The sequence below is a fragment of the Carcharodon carcharias genome, chromosome 15 (assembly GCF_017639515.1).
Source record: "Carcharodon carcharias isolate sCarCar2 chromosome 15, sCarCar2.pri, whole genome shotgun sequence".
NCBI lineage: Eukaryota > Metazoa > Chordata > Chondrichthyes > Lamniformes > Lamnidae > Carcharodon > Carcharodon carcharias.
The window spans coordinates 107,889,870-107,914,972 of record NC_054481.1 but is presented as its reverse complement, the minus strand read 5'-3'; the positions used below and the strand labels follow the sequence as shown (position 1 = coordinate 107,914,972).

General features: G+C 41.2%; 2 protein-coding genes across 5 annotated transcripts in view; one reads left to right on the top strand and one right to left on the bottom strand.

Annotated features, from left to right (window-relative positions):
• Positions 1–17,779, bottom strand: part of ints11 (integrator complex subunit 11) — a 31,404-nt gene extending 13,625 nt beyond the window's left edge. Inside the window, exons 1-9 of one of the 4 annotated variants that reach the window (XM_041207098.1) lie at positions 17,716–17,779; positions 15,944–16,055; positions 15,761–15,858; positions 13,780–13,853; positions 13,048–13,276; positions 12,511–12,609; positions 9,528–9,562; positions 5,081–5,219; positions 1,819–1,883 (exon numbers count right to left, since the gene is read on the bottom strand). In XM_041207098.1, coding sequence (XP_041063032.1) covers positions 1,819–1,883; positions 5,081–5,219; positions 9,528–9,562; positions 12,511–12,609; positions 13,048–13,276; positions 13,780–13,853; positions 15,761–15,858; positions 15,944–15,971 — 767 coding nt within the window. In that variant the 5' untranslated portion in view covers positions 15,972–16,055; positions 17,716–17,779. Of the gene's footprint in view, positions 1–1,818; positions 1,884–5,080; positions 5,220–9,527; positions 9,563–12,510; positions 12,610–13,047; positions 13,277–13,779; positions 13,854–15,760; positions 15,859–15,943; positions 16,059–17,683 lie in introns of all 4 variants that reach the window. The other 3 variants (XM_041207100.1, XM_041207101.1, XM_041207099.1) reach the window with 3 other exon arrangements.
• Positions 17,780–17,870: 91 nt separating this feature from the next.
• On the top strand, positions 17,871–24,870 carry LOC121287764 (ceramide-1-phosphate transfer protein). The gene is made up of 2 exons (XM_041205674.1): positions 17,871–17,998; positions 21,367–24,870. The coding sequence occupies exons 1-2, from the start codon at positions 17,880–17,882 to the stop codon at positions 21,887–21,889; spliced, it is 642 nt and encodes a 213-aa protein (XP_041061608.1). The 5' UTR covers positions 17,871–17,879; the 3' UTR covers positions 21,890–24,870.
• Positions 24,871–25,103: the final 233 nt, after the last annotated feature.

Here is a 25,103-nt window from a genome sequence, read left to right as displayed (position 1 = left end):
CATCTTGGATTATAACTTTTTTGATATTTATATTTAACCATGCATATGCCTCACTCCTGCAGTTGCTGTACCACTCACACACAAGTGATGAAAAAGGCATTAATCTCACCGTTATTTTGGCAGCCAATCTGGCCCATGGTGTTTTAAAGGCTAGATGTTATGCTAACTAATTTACAACATATTATTAATACAGCTAATTTGTGCCATCAGAGCTGCAGAAAAATACAAAAAAACCCATGCAAATGAAAGAGGAAGTGCTGGGCTGAGAGGAACTGACAGGAAGCACGGTGTGGGGGCACTCACTGTTGGTTTGCGGATGACAATAGATACAGAAACCAGACCTGTAAGGAAATGAGACCTGGGATTTGAGATTTGGAATTACTCAGTTCATCTGGGTCTTCTGTGCATGGCAGGGAGTAGGAGCAGAGGGGGAAGATGGTGTCGTTAGGTAGAGACATGGAAGACTTGAGTCCATCATGGCTCATCGGTGGGGACTGGGAAGCACACAAGTGTGCTGAGGTTTCCTCCTATTTTTTCAAATTTCTATTGAATATCTTGTACATTGAACATTTCCAGGAAATTATGCACATGAACAGCCAGAAGCGGTGAAGGTAGATGGGGAGCGCATTACAGGCCAGAGGTAGAAGTTGGTGCGGGTTGCAGAGACAGAGTGGGGTGAGCGTTGGATAAGCTGAAGTTTAGAGGATGGGAGGCCAACTAAGAGAGCATGGGAATAGTCATGTTTGAATGTAACAAACACAGAGAAAGTTTATCCGCAGATGAGCTGAGCAAAGGGCAGACACGGGTGATTTTATGGAGGTCAAGTGAATTAATCTTTATAATTGAGTGGACTGGAGCTGGAAGTTCAGCTCAGGGTCGAATAGGACAGAGTTTGCAAATAGTCTGGATCAACCTAAAACAATGGTCAAGGAAGGGGCAATAGAATTGGTGGGGACCAGAGGCAATGTCTTTGGCTTTCCCGATGTTGAAATGGAACAAATCTGAGCTCATCCAAGACTGGATGTCGGAAAAACAGTCTGATAACAGAGAGGCAGTGGAGAAGTAGAGCTGGATGACATTGGTGTACATGTGGCTGTGAACAATGTCACACAAGAAACATATTAAAAGTTGAATTTGTTTTTGCATTCATGTGTGCTTAGCCCAAAGGCAGGTCCTTGGCTGCCGATGTTTAACCCTGAGTCATTTTCTTGGCAGTTTTTGTCAGTGGTGGTTTGTTGTTGTCTTCCACTCTCAGGGGCAGGGGGTGATGAGGCAGATCCCAAGTCAGATCAAACGGAACAGGAATAAAACCCACGTAGTTGGTGTTATTCTGATCTACACACTAGCTATCTAGCCAACTGAGCTAGCCGCCCCCTCATATAAATTATTTATCACATTTAACTAAGAGAGAACAAGAGAGGGAGGCCAAGTCAGGTGCAGCTGAAAGGAAAATATTTAAAACAGTATTTCTGCCAGACTTTATAACATACGAAACAGTATCTTTAAGCAATGTAAAGTCAATACTGCAGTTATATGATCATTGCTAACATCTGAATGGCTTTAATTGTTTAAGTACCAAGAAGAATTGAGTGATTTTTTTTATGTAAGTGAGACCTTGGGACTGTGGTGATCTAAGGACTTGGGTAGGAATTCTCAGCACAAAAGCTGACTATCAGCTGGATTTCAGAACTTTTCTCAGAATTTTTGTAAAGTTTTGCAGCAGGTGACTAATATCTGCTCACTGCCTTTCTACCCTCATGGAAAATAATCTTCATTATCTTTAGATATGCCATTTCTTTGAAAGCTGACAAAAATTACCAGAAGGTTTCCAGTAGGATGCAAAGCTCCTGGGCTCGTCCGAGGGCAAAGACAGGAATCAACACCTATTAAAATGAAGTTTGTCAAAATGCATTTGTGACACCATTCTACATCTGGTTAAATATTCTAAACAAGCATTTAAAAAAAAACAGTACTACATTTATTCATGTTTTATTTGTTGAGTTTCCCTGGTTGTCTAGTGAGTAAAGATGCTGACCGGTGTAGCGCTCAGTTATTCAGACCATTGGATCCCACTTTTGCTTACTGGACCATGCTGAGAGCTGGCTGATCTCAGTCAACCTGTTGCCGTTAGGCTCAGTCATCTCAGACGGGGGGATTTTGTAGGAGTGAAAGAGGTGGGGTTCCGCTCCAAATTGCTGACTCCTGCAGGAAAATGGCTGCGTGTGGGTGTTGGGGTGTTAATTTAATTGTTTTAATTGTGGGTGTTGAGGTGTTGGTTGAGGCTCAGATGTGAGATCCCTTCTCAATGCGACAGCTGGCACTGATACTCGCTATCTAGATACACACATTGAGTAGGATACTGGAGGCTGTCTGGCATGAGGAAGAGGCCATTCAGCCTCTCATGCCTACTCCACCATTCAATTAGATCATGACTGATCTGCACCTCGACTCCATATAGCATGAGGCAGTGTGCATAGGAGAGGAGGGCAGAAAATTAGAGAATATTCACAAGGGGACATTTTAAATTTAGAAAAATACCTGACAATACTTGGGGTGGGGGAGAAATCACTGGTTGTTCATTGGAGGATGGTTTAACACCACCAACCCCAAACCCAGACACCATCCCCCAACCTTCCACCTCCAAAGTGTACATTGAAGGCAAAGCAAAAAAAAAAACTGGTCAATGCCATGATCACCTTTGCAACCGAACAAGAGATCAGGCCTTCCCCTACATTTGGGAAAAGAACATGAGGGAGTGCTGAAAACCACAGAGCAAAAAAAAAGGAGCTGAACCTCTCAAAGTGATTCAACCTCTCGACATTTCTTCAGAGTTTCACTTAATTTTTAAATCAGGACTAAGCAAAACAATTCTTTGAAACAAATTATTTTCAATCAATGTGATAATGAGAGGAAATCTACTCTGTAAACTTTGCAATCTCTGCTGTCGAGGGCAATATGCTACTTCCATTGTTTTCCCCAAATCATTTTATTATTGAACTGTGAAATACTTGTATTTGTGCTCAGACAGTGATACACCAAAGAACAGACTCAATGCTCTGCTGTGGAGATCGTTTGTAAACATATACATTCAGATTCCTTTCAGTACATAGTTTTCACACCTCGGGGGTGAAGCCTTTTAAACCAGCGAATGCGGCAGGGACTGGCATGCCAGAGTGTGGTTCCTGAGTCACACCAGGCGATGCTTAACACAGAGTTGACCACTATGACACAAGACAGGAGGCCGCCATCATGAAGCCTTTTCAGCAGGGCTGGGCCAGCAGGCTCAGGATATATTGGAAAGAAAGCTGTGGCTGGGGAGGGGGGAGGGGTGTGTGTGTGTGTTTGTGGGTGGGTGTGGGGAGGTGGTCGAGAGAGACGGAGCTCACTGTCACAAGAGTGGTTTCACACATGATTATATGAGAGAAGATCACAGATTATGTTGCTCAATAATTGGCCTAAGATCAGTGAGTCAGGCTGCATCTGCAGGAAAGAGGCCCAATATAGTTGGATGTTTTGCTAGATCCAGTTGAAGCCTCCACATCAGTTGCTGGGGTTCACAGATATCTCAGGTTCTTTAGCTACATGTTTGTTGTGGGGTTGTTGGCTTGCACCAAAGCTGAAGAACACCTTTTGCTGCTGCTTGGACTGAAAGCTGCAAGAGTCTGAAGGTGGCAGAGGGATCCTTGCTCCACTGGCAGTAGTCTGAGCAGACATGAAGCTGCTAAGGCTGATCACAGCCATTGCAGCTTCTGAGGTACCACTTCTACCTTTACCATGGTTGAGATTTCTAACTTACGCTGGAAGGTGAAGCTGGGACCTTCTGGTCTGTATCATACCACTCAAACAGCAAGGTAGAAAATCAGAGACCCTACTTCCAAGAATCATGGACAAATGGCCAAATCAGAATACAGTATTTCACCATATCTTGCCCTATGAACATTGAAACAGTGAAATATTTTCATTTTTAATATATGTGCTTTTAATAAGCATGAATAATTGCTAAGATTTTTATAAAAATTTAAAAGTTCTCAATACATACAACAAAATAGACCAAAGTTAGCTACTAACATATATAAGAAACGAGGCAAAAGGAAAATTAAAGCCAGGCTATTGGAAAAAAATAATAGTCTGAAGTCCTTTTCACATGTAAGTATGGCTCAATGGTAATGCCTTCGCACCTCCCTCTTACCTTTGTGTAGTCTCCTAAACGTGTCTCTTCCTCTTTCTCTCTCTCTCCCCACCCCACCCCCACCCTAACCCATCACCTCCCTAAAACCCCCTTGTTTAACCTACTTAACTTAGCTTTCAAGACAAGGTTACAAAGCCAGAGGAGAATTACTGGAACACATTAAAAACTTTACATTAATCACACTTCCTATCAACAAAAATGCCACCTTTATAATGGAAATTGTAGCACCAGTAAAGGAGGCTGCACTCACCACATGACAAGCTTGAGTAGGCAGTGTCCATTTTGAATGTGGGCACAGGCAGTTCTCACAGATGTATAGACAAAAATGAGGACAGAATATATAACTTTAAAATGGGGAAGTAACCATACCTGGGCCAAATGACCTTCATCCACCTGGTTCATCTGAAGATTACTCTAAGTCTTGACTACCTCTGTGCAAATCCATGGGAGACTGGTTAATACATGCTAAACTTTGAATGTTTTCATTTTTTCTTTCCTCATTAATCTTCTTTCATCTGTCCTGACATCAAATCTAGGTCCATGGACGCTGGTTGCCCTCTTGTACTCAAGGCCCCACATCATAGCAACGTCCGCAGGTTATCAGGCGACTGATGTCCCACAGAAGTTGACCCTACCCTCATCCAACCCTTACTGGCACACAGCTTCAGCAGTGGCCACTTGATCCAGGGCGCAGAGGGCAAGTACAGCATTAAGGCTGTGATCAGTTAGTTCAACACAGACCAGACATTGAGCCTGGAGACTACAATAAGGCTCAGATCAGCTTTAGAGAGGTTACATGAATGTTTAAAAAAAAGCTGAAAGAAAAATGTGAGTATTCAGGAAGCACATCTACTTTTCATTTTTCTTCAGAGTTTGATATTCACATCATACCTTTCCACCCCTCTCTATTGCATCGTGCACTTTCTTCAGAAAGTCTCTTTCTCGGCAACGCTTCGAGTCTCGGATTGTAGTTGCGTACGTGGATTCCGAGATAAATAAATCAGGACGACACTTGTCAATCCAAGCAGCTCTAACACAAGGAAAGGTAAGTCACGGTTTGACAAATTGCTTCAAATTCTTCAAAACATAGAATAATTGGTGTAACTGAAACAGGCTGTTTGGCCCATCAACTTTAGACTGGTGTTTTTTTCCCACATAAGCCATAGTCCATCATAGAATCTTACAGCATAGAGGGAGGCCATTTGACCTATCGTGCCTCTGCAGTCTCTTTGAAACAGCTATCCAATTAGTCCCAATTCCCTGACTCTTCCCCCACAGCTCCGCAATCCCACCTCCCGTTTACTGCCTATGTATTTTAATATTCCTTTCTTTCAAGAAACTATTTAATTTGTTACTTTATTTTCTGTTCGTATATATGCCCCAAAGCATGATTTTTCTTCTATTGAACAAGATGCGTTACACTTGCAAAAGGAATCCAGTAACAGTAAAATATTTTCTAAATAATAACAAAATACAAGTGAGGTATCAAAGCTCTGGAATTACCTCATTCATTGAAAATGAAAATGGAACTCAAATTAGGATAAGGAAAACACAGTCTCTATCACTAGCTACCTTACTGAGCTAAAATGAAATAAGTGATAAACATGTAGCTTCTTTTCAAATCATCCGAAGATATCAGGAAGTGATTTGGACATCAATTTACCCCATGAGAAAATATATCCTTCCAGTTACAAGCCAGCCTGCCCCTCTCACTGACAGAACTAACCTGCTGTATGTGGGGAAAGGATATGTTTAGACTGTGCCATCGCACTGAAACCAATAGAATGATCATTTTGGTGTTTTTGAGAATCACACAAGACACTGTGCCAACTACAGGAAGGCAATCATGCAAGACCTGCAAATTTTTCCCTTCGTCCATCTTCAGGCTTATGAAACAGAGGTTAGTTTAAATTGTGTTATTTCATGAGTTAGGGTACATGGTTTTCAGATCCAGCTAATGAATCTCACATCCAGATCAAAAGCAACAGTGTGCCAACGTTACAAGGGGGCAACTGGCTTGAATACAAGTAATCTGTGGGCTGTATATGACCACAAAGGTTGACAAATGACAAAATCTATAAGGTGCCAAACCTTCTTTCTAACTCAGGACCGTTTTGAACAGAAACTTATCCCATTTATGTGGAAGGGCGGATCACATAAAACCTTTGGCAACTGTGCACATGCAATCTTGGGCACACATTTTTTTAAAGGTCATTTCTGGCCACAGACTGGAGAAAGTCCATAATTGTACAACTGGTCTTAAGGGCAGGCTGAGTCCTCAGCATCCATGACCAAGAAGGCTGGCTAGGACAGAAGCGCATTTTTATATTTAATGCTAGTGGCTCCGGTGAAGGAGACAAGCAAAGTATCTTCAGGTACTCCAGCAGCAGTAGCACCAACTCACTTGCTTTTAGCAATGCTGTCAAATTTAGGTCTGCTGCCAATGGCAGTAAAGTAAGCGGGGAGTAAGAAATCACAAATCACAGAATTTTTACAGTGCAGAAGAAAGCCATTCGGCCCATTGTGCCTGCACCAGCTCTCCAAATGGGCAATTTACTTACTGCCATTCTCCCGCCTTCTCCCCGTAACCCTACACATTCTTCCTTTTCGGATAATAATTTAATTCCCTTTTGAATGCCTCAATTTAACCTGCCTCCACCACTCTCAGGCAAATGCCTTCCAGACCAGGCTCACTACATGAAAAAGATTTTTCTCATATCACTTTTGCTTCTTTTGCAAATTATCTTAAATTTGTGCCCTCTCATTCTTGATCCTTTCATTAGCAGGAACAGTTTCTCCCTGTCTATTTTGTCCAGATCCTTCATCAAATCCCCTCTCAGCCTTCTTATCTCCAAGGAAATTAGTCCCAACTTCTCCAATCCACCTTCATAATAGAAGTTTTTCATCACAGAACCATTCTTGTAGATCTTTCCTGCACTCTCTCCAATGCCTTCACATCTTTCCTAAAGTGCGGGACCCAGAACTGGATGTAATACTGCAGCTGAGGGCAAACTAGCATCATACTCTGATTGCAAGAGCTTTTTTTAGATATATAAAGGGTAAGAGAGAGGCAAAAGTGAACATTGGGCCACTGGAAGATGACGCTGGAGAAGTAGTAGTGGGGAACAAAGAAATGGCGGAGGAACTGAATAGGTACTTTGCATCAATCTTCACGGTGGAAGACACTAGTAACATCCCCAAAGTTCAAGAGAGTCGGGGGGGCAGAGGTGAGTATGGTGGCCATAACCAAGGAGAAAGTGCTAAGAAAACTGAAAGGTCTGAAGGTGGATAAATCACCTGGGCCAGATGGATTACACCCCAGAGTTCTGAATGAGATAGCTGAAGAGACAGTGGAGGGGTTAGTGGTAATCTTTCAGGAATCACTGGAGTCAGGGAGGGTCCCAGAGGACTGGAAAATTACTAGATAGAAGATTGGATGTCTGGCAGGAGGCAGAGAGTGGGGATAAGGGGGTCCTTCTCAGGATGGCGGCCGTTGACTAGTGGAGTTCCGCAGAGGTCAGTGTTGGGACCACAACTTTTCACTTTATACATTAATGATCTAGATAAAGGAACTGAGGGCATCCTGGCTAAGTTTGCAGATGAAACAAGATAGGTGGAGGGACAGGTAGTATTGAGGAGGCGGGGAGGCTGCAGAAGAATTTGGACAGGTTAGGAGAATGGGCAAAGGCGTGGCAGATGGAATATAACGTGAGGAAGTGAGAGGTCATGCACTTTGGTAGGAAGAATAGAGGCATAGACTATTTTCTAAATGGGGAGAGAATTCAGAAATCTGGAGTGCAAAGGGAATTGGGAGTCCTAGTCCAGGATTCTCTTAAGGTTAACTTGCAGGTTGAGTCGGTAGTTAGGAAGGCAAGTGCAATGTTGGCACTTATTTCGAGAGGACTAGAATATAAAAGCAGGGATGTGCTGCTGAGGCTTTATAAGGCTCTTGTCAGACCACATTTAGAATACTGTGAGCAGTTTTGGGCCCCGTATCTCAGGAAGGATGTTCTGGCCCTGGAGAGGGTCCAGAGGAGGTTCACGAGAACGATTCCAAGAATGAAAGGCTTAACATATGAGGAACATTTGAGGACTCTGGGTCCGTACTCGATGGAGTTTAGAAGGATGAGGGGGGATCTGATTGAAACTTACAGAATACTGAAAGGCCTGGATAGAGTGGACGTGGGGAAGATGTTTCCATTAGTAGGAAAGACTAGGACCCGAGGTCGCAGCCTCAGAGTAAAGGGAAGACCTTTTAGAACAGAGATGAGGAGAAATTTCTTTAGCCAGAGAGTGGTGAATCTATGGAATTCATTGCCACAGAAAGCTGTGGAGGCCAGGTCATTGAGTGTATTTAAGACCGCGATAGATAGGTTCTTGACTGGTAAGGGGATCAAAGGTTACGGGGAGAAGGCGGGAGAATGGGGTTGAGAAACTTATCAGCCATGATTGAATGGTGGAGCAGACTTGATGGGCCGAATGGCCTAATTTCTGCTCCTATGTCTTATGGTCTTATATATAGTGTGCAAGTGAGACACTTTGTGGATGCCTGTGGTATTACATGTTGCATCATAAATATTTTCTACAAAAATAAAAAGTATACTGAATGGTAAACATTGATCTGGAATTTATTTAATGGAATAACCGGAAGCTTATGTCAAAAATTACACCGATTTACAGCCTGTGATGCTTACACAGAAATTTTTTGCCAACTTATTAGCATACAGAATAAAAACCATAAAGAACAGAAATCAGTGTGTGGGGCCCGATAAAAGTCCTGAATTACCTGGGCTCTTTCATTCTTTAATATTTATACAGAAGAATGACGAAGTTTGAATTAATCAAACCATTAGTTAGGTACATTAGGGACAGCATGCTTAAAAAGTACAATCAAAGCTTTCTAAGTTTTAATGTTAGTCTGGTGTCCTACATATCCATTCAAAGATCCAGAATACACAGTGCAGGTCACAGTTTGGAGAATTTTCCAAAATGCTTTAAAAATTGCCGCAGTTGGGATCTTTGACTCTGTGTCAAACGCTGCCAATGCGCGGCAATCTGAACGGAAAATGGCGGACATGGGGATTCAGCATCCAACCCTATCAAGAGAAAAGCAAATTCTCATGCAATACATGGTGAGCCCAGGAAGTTGAAATCAGAGGGCAGAGGCTGGGTAAAACTAAAAGAAGCATGGCAGATTTGTAGCCTTATGCTATATCCATGATTCAGCATTGAGGAGAATAGCAGTATTGTAACGTTCTGAACAATTCACCGGCAAATTGTAGTTGAAGCAAATACATTTTGAAGTACAACAAGAATATGACAAAATGCATAAACTCACCCTAAATGTCGATCTGGTGTCATGTTGTAGTCACCCTGCAAATGTTAAAACCAAAATAAATACAATCAGAGGGCGAAAAGCCAACATGTAAAAAAAAAACTCAAGTTGATCCTTATATTTTTGGTTTGTCTCAGCGATTTCTAATTTAAATAAATTGAAGTCTGTGCTTTCAGACAAGTGTCAGAGGTCACTATAAATGATCTCAGCACCTCTTGGGCTAGATGTTAGCTACTTCAGCAATGACCTTCCCTCTAACATAAAGTCACAAGTGGGGATGTTTGCTGATTATTGCAAAGTCTTCAGTTTCATTTGCAACTCCTCAGATACTAAAGCAGCTCGTGTCTGCATGTAGAAAGACCTAGATAACTTTCAGTCTTGGGCTGATAAGTGGTAAGTAACATTCACACCACACAAGTGCCAAGGAAGAACCATTTCCACCAAGACAGAATCTAACCATCTCTCCATGACATTCAACGACGTTACCGTCATTGAATTCCCTCACCGTCATCATCCTGGGAATTACCCTTGATCAGAAACGTAAGTGGACCAGCTATGTAAGTACTGTGGCTATAAGGGCAGGTCAGGGGTTTGGAATTCTGTGATGAGTAACTCACCTCCTAACACCCCAAAGCTTTTCCACAATTAACTGTATATAAATGGTGTTTAACTGTATGCAGATGGTAGCATTAATTGGGCTTTCAAGAAACACTTATGCAACTGTGGTGTGGCTGAGTTAGGAGGTGTATGCTTATAATGTTTCATTCTGTAAATAAATGCAAAATCAAGTAGAGACTGGCTCCAGTACTATTCTTCACCAACTGGCTTTCCGGATTAGATGCCACCATCCAGAAGGCACAAGTCGGAAGTGTAATGGGATATTGTCCACTTGCCAGGTTGAGTGCAGCTCTAACAACACTCAAGATGCTCGACACAATCCAGGACAAAGTAGCCTGCTTGATTGGAACCCCATCCACCGCATTAAACATTCGCTCACCCGATCACTGATGCACAGTGGCAGCAGTGTGCACCATCTACAAGATGCACTGCAGCAGTTTGTCAAGCCTCCTTAAACAGCACCTTCCAAACCCTCAACCTCTACCACCTTGTAGGACAGAGACAGCAGATGCATGGGAACACCAACACCTGCAAGTTTCCCTCCAAGCCACACACCATCCTGACTTGGAACTATATCACTATTCCTTCACTGATGTGGAGTCAAAATCCTGGAACTCCCTTCCTAACAGCACTGTGAGTGTACCTACACATGGACTGCAGCGGTTCAAGAAGGCAGCTCGCCACCACCTTCTCAAGGAAAATAAGGGATGGGCAACAAATGCTGGCATTGCCAGCAGCTCTCACATCCCATGAACAAATAAAAAAAAAGCAGACAGGAAAAGCCAGCCTAAGTTCCATCCTTAATTTGTATCCAATGACTCTTGTTAGAAAGTGCGGATGTGTAAATGGATGAGGGTACGATTGGATGCTCTCCCCCACCATGATTCAATAGTTTTCTACCGTGCTCAGTGTAAGCTCACACATGAACAATACTTCAGGTCACTATAACCATAGTCTGGCATCAACAACTTCAGTAAAGATGAAAGCAAATGAAAATTAACAGGACAAAAACAGCTGCTATATAGGATCAGTGTATTGTATATCATAGAACAGCATTAGAACACAAGAATAATAGAATTGAGTAGACCATTTGACCCCTTGAACCTGCCCCACCATTCAATAAGATCATGGCTGATCTGATTGCAACCTCCAAACCAGTTTCCCATCTGCCCCCCCATAACCATTGACTTGCTTGTCAATCAAAAATCTAATTCAGCCCTGAATATATTCAATGATCTAGCCTCCACTGCTCTCTGGGAAATAGAATGCCACAAATGACCCTGGAGAGAAAAAATTATTCTCAGCTCTATCTCAAATGGAAGACCCCTAATTTTTAAACTGTGTCCCCTAATTCTAGACTCCTAACAAGGCAAAGCAGCCTTTCAGCATCCACCCTGTCAAGTTCCCTCAGGATCTTACATATTTCTAATAGATCATCTCTCACTCTCACCTGCTCAACCTTTCCTCATAAGATAACCTCTTCAGCCCAAGAATCAGTCAAGTGAATCTTCTCTGAACTGCTTCTAATGTATGACTTGGCACGTCATAACATTCAAGGCTATGGGCCAAGTGCTGGTAAATGGGATTAGGTAGGTAGGTCAGGTGTTTCTCACATGTCAGTGCAGACTCGATGGGCCGAAGGGCCTCTTCTGCACTGTGATTCTGATTATACCCTTTCTTAAATAAGGAGACTGAAACTATACACAGTACTCCAGATGCAGTCTCACTAAGGCCCTGTACAGCTGTAGCAACACTTCCCTGCTTTTATACTCGATTCCCCTTACAATAAATGTCAACATTCCATTCAACTTCCTAATCACTTTCTGGACCTGCTCACTAACATTTCGTGATTCACATACCAGGACACCCAGATCCCTCTGTACCTCTGAATTCTGCAATCTCTCTATTCAAATGATATTCTGCTTTTCTATTCTTCTGGCCAAAATGGACAAGTTCACATTTTCACACATTATACTCCACCTGCCAATTTTTTACCCGCTCACTTAACCTATCTATATCCCTTTGTTGACTCTATGTTCTCTTGACAACTTACTTTCCCACCTATCTTTGTCATCAGCAAATTTAGCTATCATACATTCTATCCCTTCATCCAAATCATTGATATAGATTGTATATCAATGTGGACATCTCTCAGTGTATCTAGCACTATGATACCACTGTGCATTATACAAATAGTTCAGTGCAACGGGAGACGTTGTCACACCTCTATGATCATTCATATCCAAGGCGGCATAGCCCACAAAAATCAACATTCAATCAGAATAACTAGCCTTCAAGCAATTGATTGGCATTACACCCATGTAATAATAAATGAATGGTGCCATGGCTAAGGTTCATTCATACTCACTGTATAGACCACTGATTCGGAGCCCACCCGGATGTAGACCATGGCTGCACCTAGCACATGCCCAGCATAATATGCTTTAATTTCGAGTTCATCGTCAACCTAGAAGATCATTCCAAAATACAAATCAGTATTTTCTAATTTAGACAATTCTAGTAATCCTGTTTGCAGCATGGGACCAGAGTCCTGTGGCAGGCAGTATAGAATAGAAGGTCAGTGAATCAGTCTGTACTGGAATCAAGGGGCATCAGAATGGAAAATCCTTTCATTGTAAGTAACATTAAAACAAAAATCCTATCTAAGATACCATAAGCCTGGTGATCATAGTCAGATTGGTGCATTATCTACAAATCCTGTGTATCTGTTCTCCTAGTGCAAGTTAATATTTCTTACTTTTTAAACAAAAGACTGCAACCAACACATTGCTTACCTGAACAAAAACAAAAATACCTGGAAAAACTCAGCAGGTCTGGCAGCATCTGCGGAGAGGAGCACAGTTAACGTTTTGAGTTCGTATGACTCTGCAGCAACATTGCTTACCTGTACGGTTTGATGCAGGTGAACAGCTACAACTTTCTTCATGCAGTCTTTGATCATCTGAGAAGTAAAGAAGTTTGTCTCGCCTTTCTTATCAACTGTAATCTTCCGATAATCTTCTAAAAGGATTGGACAAATGGCTTTTGTAGGGTGGGTCATGTATATGGGACCATCGTAGCCAATCATCTCACTCATATAAGGAAGGGCACCACAGTGATCCAGGTGGAAATGACTGAGAAGATTAAAGATTGTATAGATAAACACTACAACAAGGGTACGTTTTCAGAGAAGTTGGAAAATTTAGGGTTAACTTAGTAAAATGTTTGCTTTTGAGAAAGCAAGGCTAGGAAATTAACAGTTCACCTATCACCTACATTACTGAAGAATCCCTTTTGGATTCATCCAGTATCTCCATTCTATTTACTCTAAAAACAGGTCATAAGCAGATTCTGTACAGAACTGAAGAAAATCCATCGCAGCATGCTAGAATAATCCTTACATTCTAAAAATAATAGCAAAACCAATTTTAAATCTTTTGGGACTAAAATCATTGTTTGTAACAGCAAAATGCTGCAGATGCTGGAAATCTGAAATAAAAACAGAAACTGTTGAAAACACTCAGCAGGCCCAGCAGCAAATAAAATTCAAAACAAACACTACAGCCAGGAGCAAGGTCTCCTTTTCACCTCAGCTCTAATGATGTCACAAGTTACAATCTATGAGAGTAATATTTACCTGATGATGACACAGTCAAGAAATTCTGTTAGTCTTCCATTTTGAGTTATATAAGAGAAATCAGGAAAGCGTCTCTGAAATAACAAGCAGCAATAAATCACAAATTACTGGACAGTGCTGTAGGGAAAGTTCCGCTTCAACTCCCTCTCTGTGCTGCTACAGCAGCTGGGGAATAATTGGCAAGCTTACAGACAGAAAGAAGGCCATTTGGCCCATCAGGTCTGTGCTGCCACTTTACTAATTTCATCGTTATCTATCTTCATCTGCTTCAAAGGTTTATCGAAGCTCCTGTGAAAAGATGCAGTGGAGTCTTCCAGCTTGTGGTGGAAAAGCATTTTATGTTCCAACAAACTCCTAGATAAAGACAATTCCTTTGACCTATCTGCTCACCCTTTTAGGAGAAACATCAGAGGGCTCCTGCGTCTAATTGTTACCTAGAAACATGTGTTGAGAATGCAAGTGGGTGAATGCCAAGTGAAGGCAGGAATCAGGCCCAATTGTTCTACTCCTCATGATTGAGTACCTTCTCTAAAATCATGAGGGGTAGCATTCTGACTTAAGCACTCTCAGCAAGAGATTCTTGTCCAGTGGATCTGCATTATTGGAAACCTAGGCATGGTCCGTGCATCATTTTCCAGCCATTTTCTTAAAAGTATCACATGCATCTGAACTTCAGACAAGTGCTCAGAATGGGACAGACTCGCCATTGGAAGCACAAACTCATGAAATCACACCTCCATCTGGGATGGTAGGAATGCCAGAGGGCATCCAGTGACTGGAACCTTGCAAGAAGCGGCGATTGAAAAAATATAAAGGAGAAATTACTTCAAGAGTTGTGTGCATTTGTAAATACATTAGAAAAAGTTCTCACACTACTGTCCCCATCTGTGACAAGGGAAAAAATAATAATGTTTGCTGTAGCGTACTGAAATACAGCAATTTCTGACTCTGCTTGTGATGCAGCTGTAACTGAGGGTTCATTCACAACATGACAAGTACAGTTTGTAAGTAATGAGCTCAATTTAAGTCCTAATCCTGAAATCTGCACTTTTCAGTTGCAGTTACGGCACTAACCACTGTTATACTTAACTATGATTTCACTGCCATCTTCAATTCCACTGATAGCTTTATGAAAATGTCAGGGACATAACTTGCATTTGTCGCACTGACTGTACATGTTAAAGGGACAGAATTCAGCAAGGCCACAACATGTGGAGTTGAGGTTAAAAAAAAACTTACTCTACCTTTGAAATAGAAGCTATTCATAAAATTATTTAGCTCAGTAGCTTCCCTGACATATTTAAACCATGAATAGTTGGCCCATATAAGCTAGGATGGCCCCAGATTTGAATCGCAGTCCAAGCTAAGATAGCTGATCTTAGCCAGGCAGCCAGTTGTAGAAGAACCTAGATCTGTGTGATTTCATTCCATGTACAAGCCAGTCTGAAGAGGCCGAGACATCACCCTACCCCTTACATACAAAGACAGTTACAGGGGACAGTTTCCAGATTACTACACATGTTTGGGCACTAAGGGGATAGAGGGATATGGGGATAAAGCAGGAAAGCAGAGTTCAGGTAGTAGATCAGCCATGATCTTACTGAATGGTGGAGGCGCTTTGAGGGTTCGTACTCCTGTTCCCACTTGTTGTGTTCTTACACTCTCCCTAGGCCTAACAGAATACAACAGCCAATGAACAGAAAGGAAGGGCCTTATCCGGGCCTCAATGCTAATTACCATTGGCAGAGTGGGATGGGCAGCTGTCCCAGTTATGGAAATAACTCTGCCCCCAATGATATGGGATGCCTTAGGCTGCAGGAGGCTGGGAACCCTGCAACACCTCTACTGATGGAGTAGCAGGCCCATGTCTTTAGGAAGACACAAATGTTGACAAATGAACCATATGAAATTCTGTTATTTAATAGCACTGGCTGAAGAATTTTCCCAAATTTTCTACTATTCAATAATTCCATGTACTTACATCATCATTATATCCCATGTGCATTCCACAATCCAGCATCACGTTTTTCCCACCAATTGAGACCAGGATGCAGCTGCGGCCCACATCTTGGCCTGCCCCTGAAAAAGCAAGGACTCGTCATTTTGCAAGTTTATCGTTCTAAGGATTGCATCCATTAACTTAGCTGAACATCTGAATTCTTACCCAAAGGTGTGACTTTTATTTCCGGCATTTGCAACCAGGTTTCCCTGCACCTCGTGCTTCCAAGATCGCACTGATGAAATCAGTCACTCATCTTAAATTCAGCAAAACAGATCTGCTAAGTTTAAAGCAGACATTATCAACAAAATGCATCATGAGAGACCTCTTGGTTTACTGTCTCCTATGTATAGATACGGAAGGGGAGGGGAGAATGTCTCTGTGTACCAGTTGGAGAGGGGAAAGGAGTAGCAGTGTGTCCTGAAGTCTAGAGGAAGATTAATAGTACCTCTAAGTAACCGTGATAACCTTAGAAACAATTTTTCAAAAGCTACATCCCTATATACTTTTACAAAATGACTTTTTCAAATACTTATTCATTTTTTAAACAGTTACAGTCTCAACCTCAGTAGCCACGTATGTAATGCCTGTGTGAAAAAGATTCTAACTTTCCCATTCTTTCAATCATTCTTTCAATACTAAACAAACAGTGAAATCATAAAATTTAGTTTGTGGTGTTGCCACTTCAACTGAAGCTATCTATTCTTATCAGGTTCCTTTTCCCTGTTTCTTTTTCCAAATGTCTATCTCAAATACTTATTCAATTTATTTTTTAAACCATTATAGTCTGAACCTCAATAGTCACTTGTACAATGCCTGTGTGTCAAAAAGGTTCTACTAGTGTTTCCCCTTTGTTCTTCCAGTATAATCCTAAATCTTGTTACAAAATGCCAACTGTTTACCCTTTAAAATCTTTAAGAACTTTGAAAACCTCTATTAAATCTCTAATTAACCTTCTTTGCTCCAATGAAGATAGATTCAATTTTTGAGCTGATTATCATAACTACAGCTTTTTATTTCTGGTACTCCTGTCTGATTACATCTCCATGAAATAACTTAGAGCATTTTTCAAGGGCAATTAAGGATGGGCAATAAATGCTGGCCTAGCCAGCGACACCCACATCCCTTAAATGAATAAAAAAAACAAAACTTGTTGCTTATCATTCTAGTAGATCTTCACTGTACCATGGATGCAATGCTTTGAACAAATGAACTTCCTTAACTTTATTTTCAATGTTCCAATATATAAAACCTTGAAACTCATCTGCTTTTTATGGCCTTTTCAATTGCAATCACTCTCATTTAAAAGACCTTCATAAAAATCAATGAGTACAGTAGCATAGTGGTCTAGAGACTAATCCAGGGACTAATAATCCAGAGAATATGGATTCAAATCCCACACTGGGAGCTTGAGAATTTCAACTGGATACAAAGGATAACTAAAACTAAAAAGCTTAAGACAGTAACAATAAAAGTGACCATGAAGCAGTCAAGCTGCTGCAAAAAAAAACTGCCTCACTACGAATAATCCAAAAAATGCTTTCTGCATTTGAATTATGCAATGGTTTAAACTCAACACCATTCATCCCATTAAAAGGTGGGGACTTTTAAAATTTAAACTGCCAATTTGAATTGAATTGACTACACAACACTGGTTTGCAGTGGGGTGCAGCAAAGATCCAGATAGTGAAAGTGGGCATTGGAGAAAGCCAGCTGAGGCCTCCATTCGTCGGTATTACTATAAGATCACAACCAAAGTCTTCGGATTCCCATTTTAGACAGTGCAGTTAAAAACACAACTTAGTTTATTGTCTCTATCTTGCTGCAGGTTTTAAACACGCGGTGGCCCCGGTCAATGACAGCCACCGCCCTCTCTCTCCTCCCCCACACACCGCAGCCACTAACCGGCAGAGCCACCACGCCAGCCTCAGGCCTACCTCATTGCCAGCCAGGCCCGAGAAGGCCAGCGTTACCAAGACACCCCCGACTGACAGGGGAAATCAACCAATCGGATGCTCCGTGGTGTGGGGGGGCGGGGCTTCCTGCGAGGGAGGCCGCGCTGTGTTAGCTGGGGCCAGTGGGGCTAGTTTCCGGTTTGAAAATGGTTGACCCGGTCAAGTTTAGTCTGGTGGAGGCCTTGGAGTGTTTCAGAAACTGTCTGACTGACGATGGGGAGATCGTGCAGGAGCACTACTTAAATGGATGGAAGGGGCTGGTAAAGTGAGTGACTTCAAATAATCCTTTCATCATAATCAAATTCACTTAGTGTGAGGGCAAAGTACAAAATTTTTGGTAACATACAAACTTAACAAGACAAATATTTGGGGCGAATGAGATAATGTGAGCCATTTCCCATGGTGATAATAGTACATGGGTATGAAAGTTATTGTAAATTGTTTAATTGCCAAATGCACTTGAATGATGATAATCTCTTCATTAAATAGCTTTTCGTGATTTATATATCTTGTAAATGAAATCCCTATCTCCCAATCTACTAAGAAGCAGAAATATTGGTACTATATAGAATTGTGGAGAAAAGACAGCTTCGGATTTTGGGACGTTACCAGAACCATGTCCTCCGAAAAACATTGGCCTGGATTTTGTGGTTAGTGATAAAGCAAAGATGCTCGCTGGTGATCTCGAAGAAAGCTGCCCACAAAGATCTAGTAATCTCAGTAGTTTGTACTTTCCCTTTCCTAACGGCAGTTTAAATCTGGCACCAAGTCGAGGGAATGCCTTAGCGTGCAGCAGCAGCCAGTGTCAGGGAGCAGGGTAAGTAGTCAGTTGCATTGAAATATTCACAGAGCACAAAACCAGGAAGTTAAACTCACTTAAAACCCTTATTTTATGTTTTCAGATAGTGACATCGCAGAATCTTTACAGTGCAGAAGGAGGCCATATGACCCATCAAGTCTGCACTGGCTCGCTGACAGAGCATTCTGCCTAATCCCACTGCTCTGCCTTATCTCATAACCTTGCACATTCTTTCTTTTTAGATAGCAATCCAATTCCCTATCCAAATACCTTGATCGAACCTGCCTCCACCACGCTCTCAGGAAGTTTGTTCCAGACTCTAGCCACCCTCTGGGTTAAAAAAAAATTTCCTCACATCACTTCTATTCTTTTTGTCCATTATTTTGAATCTATGCCCTCTAGTTCTTTATGTACGCTTGAGTGGGAACAGTTTCTCACTATTTACCCTGTCCGTACCGCTCAAGATCTTGAATAACTTTATCAAGTCCCCTCCCAGCCTTCTTTTCTCCATTGAAAATAGACCCAACCTCTCTAATCTATCCTCATAACTACAGTTGTTTATCCCTGGAATCATTCTTGTGAATCTCCCCTGTACTCTCTCCAATGCCTTCACATCCTTCCTCAAGTATGGTGCCCAGAGCTGGACTCAGTACTCCAGATGAGGCCTAACTAGCATCTTATACAAGTTTAACATGACCTCCTCACTCTTGTACTCAATGCCCCTATTAATAAAACCTAGGATACCTATGCTCTCTCAACATGCCCCTTCACCTTCAATGACTTATGCATATATACACCAAAGTCCCTTTTTCCCTGCACCTCCTTTAGCATTTCTATCTTCATTTTATATTGTCTCTCCATATTCTTCCTGCCAGAATGAATCACCTCACACCTCTGCATTGAACTTCATCTGCCCAATCCACCCATATGTAATTTTAAAGGTCAAGTCTATCCGCATCACAGTTGACAATGTTTCCAATGTTCGTATCCGTCACAAATTTTGAAATTATGCCCTGCACAACACAGTCTAGGTCATTAAAACATATCAAGAAGACATCCCACACATATAAATGAGCTTTTCAGGGCCTGTAAGGGTTTTTGGCAGTAATTATGAAGTTGGTACACCATTGAAAACCCAATTACATCTCTGTCAGCGAGGTGTAACTTTTCAAGTATTTTTTACTGCGAGACTAATGATGGAAGAGTGGAAGTTCTTATCATGTCATAGATTTCCCAATGATTGCAGCCTGGGGGCCCTCAATAGTACACACTTTGGAGAAATACAGAACATCACTGACAGCAACTTCGGGATTTCCAAGTGATTCATTGCATGTCTGGACTCCCGAAGTTCCTGCCATTTTCAATGGAGTAGTGAAGCCAGTGTTACCACAGTAACATCTGAACCAATGACTCATTGTGTACCTCCACATCTACCATTTTTAATTCTGATTCCTAGTTTGTTTTCCTATTTAATTCTATTCATAATTGCCTTAATACTTAGATTTAAAGTTTTAGTTAAGTGAGCTTTCAGTTTTCAGTGAATTTAGAGTTGTGCTGTTTAATGAACAGAGCTGTTAAAGTTCTCTAGTGCAAGAATGCACTTCACTAACATTATAAGTCAATAGATATTGATTAAATGTCCCATTTTCCCACACTAATAGTACATTCAGTATACCTACCCATGCAGGTGGCACATTTCTAGCAAACAAGTAGTGGTTTTTAGTTCCCCAAATTTAGCGTTTCTCTAAATGAATCCACTTCATTAGTAATTTGTTCAGGAACAGGACATGGTGACTACTTATGGACATGACAATGGATATACTGCATTTTTATTAATCTATGGTTAAAATCTTTAATATTTTGTATAAAAGTTCTGCTTGGAAACAGTAATCCAAGAGTCACCACAATATTTGGCTCATTGCAAAGCAAGTCACTACATCCTGACAAGTAGGTGCAACTTGAACTCAGTTAATGGCTGGGTGCTACTTTGGAGAAAATGTGTACATGCAATGTGTGAGTGCCTCTTGACAAAATTTTCAAAAGGAATACCAATTTTGTTAAGAAATGTGTTATAATCTGAGGCATGTAAAAGTCACTTTTAATCCCTCTCAAATTTTCTTAGCTAATTCATCTCCTGAAGGTACTGATTCTATACTGGGATACTTTGGGCATTCGGCAACTCTTCAGTGGGTATTTAACTGCAAGTCTTGATGGTTCATGTTGGCAGACTTTTTTAAATTCATTCACAGGATGTGGGCTTTGTCTGGGCCAGCAATAAATGCCCATCTCTAGCTGCCCTTGAGAAGGTAGTGGTGAGCTGCCTTCTTGAACCACCGCAGCTCATGTGGTGTAGGTGCACCCACAGTGCTGTCAGGAAGGGTATTCCAGGATTTTGATCCAGTGGCAGTGAAGGAATGGCGATATATTTCATTCACTGGTAACATCATTGCTGACTTCAGTCCCATTCTCTTTGGTACTTCTGGCAGGCGCTCACTGGCTAGCAATCAGAAGAGGGACCCCTATTTTCCCCCCTCTCTAGCCATTAGAGGTGAAGTACAATTGTGGTGCTTCTACGATTCCAGTTCAGTGAAAAATCAGGGGTCAAAATTGCAACCTTTTAGTTGCAACATACAAGTTGAACTGGAGTTCAAGTTGTAGCTGTTTTTCTGGATGTGGTGACCTGCTTGACAATGGGCTTATTTTGTGGTTGCTCTAGGATTATTGCTCCTCAATTTTTAATTTTAATTTTTGTTAGATCAGTGATTTAATTCAATTTTTAAAAACCAGGATGTTGGTGGTAATGCTAAGATATATTTCTGTTTGTTACCCTTTAGGTTCATGAATAGCCTCGGGAAGGCCTTTTCCTTTATTTCAAGCGATGCCGTCGCCAAAATCCAAATTCTGGAAAACTACAGATGTGGTGCAAATGGCCATGATTATCTAACAATTCAGTCAATGGTGAAATTTGAGGTAGACCACAACCTTGTGGATCTGAAGAAGCGGGGCGACTACTCGAATTCTGGCTGTCGTACGTTACTGCGGCTCCATCGTGCCCTCAAGTGGCTGCAGCTCTTTCTGGAGAAGTTGCGGGTAGCTCCTGACGATAGCAAAACGTCCGTCCTTTGTACAGAGGCCTATAATGACTCCCTGGCCAACTATCATCCCTGGATAATATGCAAAGCTGCAGCTGTTGCCTTTTATATGCTGCCAAGCCGAGCAAGCTTCTTTGAGATTATGAATATGGGTCCGACTGAAAAGGTTGTGGCTATACTGGGAGAAGCACTGCCACTCATTTCAAAGACTTACAACATCACACAAGACCTATACAGTAAACACGGCTTGCTTGACCTTCCTTAATAGAGCACTTTTGTAAAGCAGTTGGGTTGTGTTGGGCATTTTAATAGTGGTATCTTCAAATGCAAACTTCAGCTACCAAATATTCCACGTTTAATAGAAAAAACTACTTTAACATCAATTCACCTGAAAATAATTTATTGGCTACTCCCTTCACTCTGCGAAACTGTTTATTGAAAGGGTAAATATCAATGAGATCCCTAGACTGACGGGATGAAAATGTCACTTGTCTGTATGGATTCTTCGTAAAATGAAGCTGAGAAATTTCAAACTAGTTGCTAAAAGGCGTGGCCCCACAGTGCAGAACTGGTTTGGGAGGGTCATAGGATGACTGGTATGGAAAGTGAAAAATAGGTTTAGGTACAGCCAGGATGCTTCTCAAAGGTTAGAACAGATTATGGGAGTGTTGTTCAGCATTTAACCGTAATCGTAGCTAACCTGGGAATGATTGCAGACACTGCTGCCCAAAATAGAAAGTATTTCGTTCCATAGGACTACTATCCCTAATCTCCATCATTTACTTTCACAGTGACATTTGATTCATGAAATGGCCTGCTTCAAAACCTCTTTTTCATATTTTTTTGGCTGCCAGTGGTGTTTGCCATGCATCAATATTTATTGCAGCACAAACCGCCATTGCTTCTGCATTTTTCAGGTGGTATTGGTGCCATGAAGATGCCCAACTGTTTAAAAGCTGGGTAAAACAGCCTAGGAGTCATTTTAAAAGGATGAAAATGATCCTTCAAAAAATTTCAAGAATATTCATTTGCAATGCCTCAAGCTCCAATGCACAAGAGTAAGCTTTAATTCAATCCCTATTGCTGACCAAGAACATGCTTTAATAATCTTTGGATGTGTAAATGAAGATCACATGTCTTCAATGAGAAAAGTTAACACTATAAATTGCCCCCACTCTCACCATTATATTCTCTACTCTCTAACGGTGTTAACAGCGCCGGTCTATTAACCAGTTAGGGAGTGGAAAATCCAGTGTTTCCGCAGTGTTTCCTATGATTCTAAGGGTATCAGAAACATATGCCTTTTCCAAATGCTCATTCTTCATGTCTGAATGTGGGCTGTGAGCCTGTTTAACTATGGCATTCATCACAGTCCAGCCTAATTCTGTTGTCAGTGACTTAAACATTTTGTGCATTTCGAAGTAGGTTTGGCGGCGGGCGGGTGGGGGGGCGCGGTGACTGACAATTTTTTGTTCCTGTTTCTTTTGTCCAAGGACAGCAAAGCCATTTGTACTACCTCAATGAAACAGGGTAGCTGAGTCCAAGCCATAGATTGATTCTGGGCCCCTCCCAGCTGAGTGATACACAATTGTATAGCTGAGCTTGTAATTGTGAGAAGATGAAACATAGGCTAATGAGTCATCTCCTTTATGTGTTCTATAGCTTTGTTATACTCCGTAAACAGGTAAGTTTAAAAAGCTTCCCTCCCACTATCCAAATATCATTTTTAAATTCAGTTGTTCTTAGCTCCAAGATGGTAGGTGTACTTGGTCCAGCTATGAACAAGTTCATGACGAAGGCTCTAAAATGTTCTCATTTCAGATACTGACTGATACTGTTATGTGATTGAATTAAGTTGTATAAAAGCTATTGCTTGGAATGAGCAACAAAGCCATTAGATTACTACCACAGTTAAAAAGAGACCAGTCCCCAGTATTACTTTTGCAAGATTGAATTCGGAGAAATTTGAAGTCATCGTAGAACTAGAATATATGGTTTAGATAACTTTTTGAACTGCGTTTTCTTGGTATACTTCATGTATCTTTTAACCATATCATTTGCTTTGCAAGTTAGGAAATGAAAAGGGAATGTATGTTAGTTTAAGAACACCTGGAATGCTTTCATTGTTCTGTGTGGAAAGAATAAGCCATTTACTGTGTATTTTTGTTTCTCCCGCCTCTTTCTGGGTACAGTTCAACTGGCATTTGCTGTTTTCCAGAATGGCCTGTCAACAGGTGATCCTGGATAGTGTCTTGTTATAAAAGGGCATGACATCCACGCCTAATCCTGGATAGACAGACAGACAGAAATCGATGGTTAACAATCAGCTGTGATTTTTCCTTGCCCTGTTCCCCCACTGTCATTCAGGTCAATTTTAATGCCTCAATGGAGCGCAGCAAATTTTTGGGTTGAACAATGAACCTTTTTTGGTCTGTGCAGGGGCAGTGCACTTACCCAGTTGATTAGCTGCGGAAGATTAGTCATTTATAACTCTTTTAGAAGAACAGGAATTGTAGTCAGTGAATTCTGTTAACAGCGCCGGTCTATTAACTGGTTAGGGAGTGGAAAATCCAGTGTTTCCGCAGAAACTGGAAACAGTATGTGCAGAATTTCTGCGAAAACAAGATCAGCTCAGCTGTGATGCTCCCTGTGGTCCAAGAAGCTGCTGCTTGTTGTCTAGACTAAAACATGAACAATGGAGCCAGTGGCCTTTTACCCCAGGAAGAGTCACTGCTTTTAGGACATAGATGGAAACAGGAAACAAAAAGAAAGGGATTTCAAACAATTGCAGATAAACTTTAATTAATTATGTGAAGAACACTGGAAGTTAGTCTTAATGATTATTTTCACTGAGATCAGAATTGTTACTGGGATTTTTTTTCCTAATCCTGTTCACATATCCGCTTTAATCAACACGAGTCTTTGAGTAGTCAAAAAGGCAACTCTTACACTCCTTGTTTTCAACTATTATACGTGAATGAGTTTGACCTACTTTGGAGGATTTTCATAATCGTTAGTCTAGTTATAAACTTGTCTAAATTTCAACCATTATAATAACATTATAATTGCTGGACTTCAAAAATAATACTACTTCCTTCTGAATGTAGATGTTTATAATATCAGAAATATGTTTATATTTGATCTTTGACCAAACATGATTCATAATTTATTTAAAATTAGGGTATCTTTGTAATTTTGGAATAATTATGTTCACTGTATAAAAGCATTAAATTGTGATGTACATCATTTTGCGTTGTGCTTGGTATATAAACTGTTAAGGCTCATCAATCTTAGGAGTGCAGGAAAACAGGTAAGTAAATTGAATTTCTCAGCAGCCTGCTGATGCCAAATGTCATCCTACTGTCGTCATGCTCATCGTAACTTAGTAACATAGGAAATAGGGGCAGGAGTAGGCCATTTGATTGCTTGAACCTGCTCCGCCATTCAACTAGATTATAGCTGATCTTCTACCTTAATGC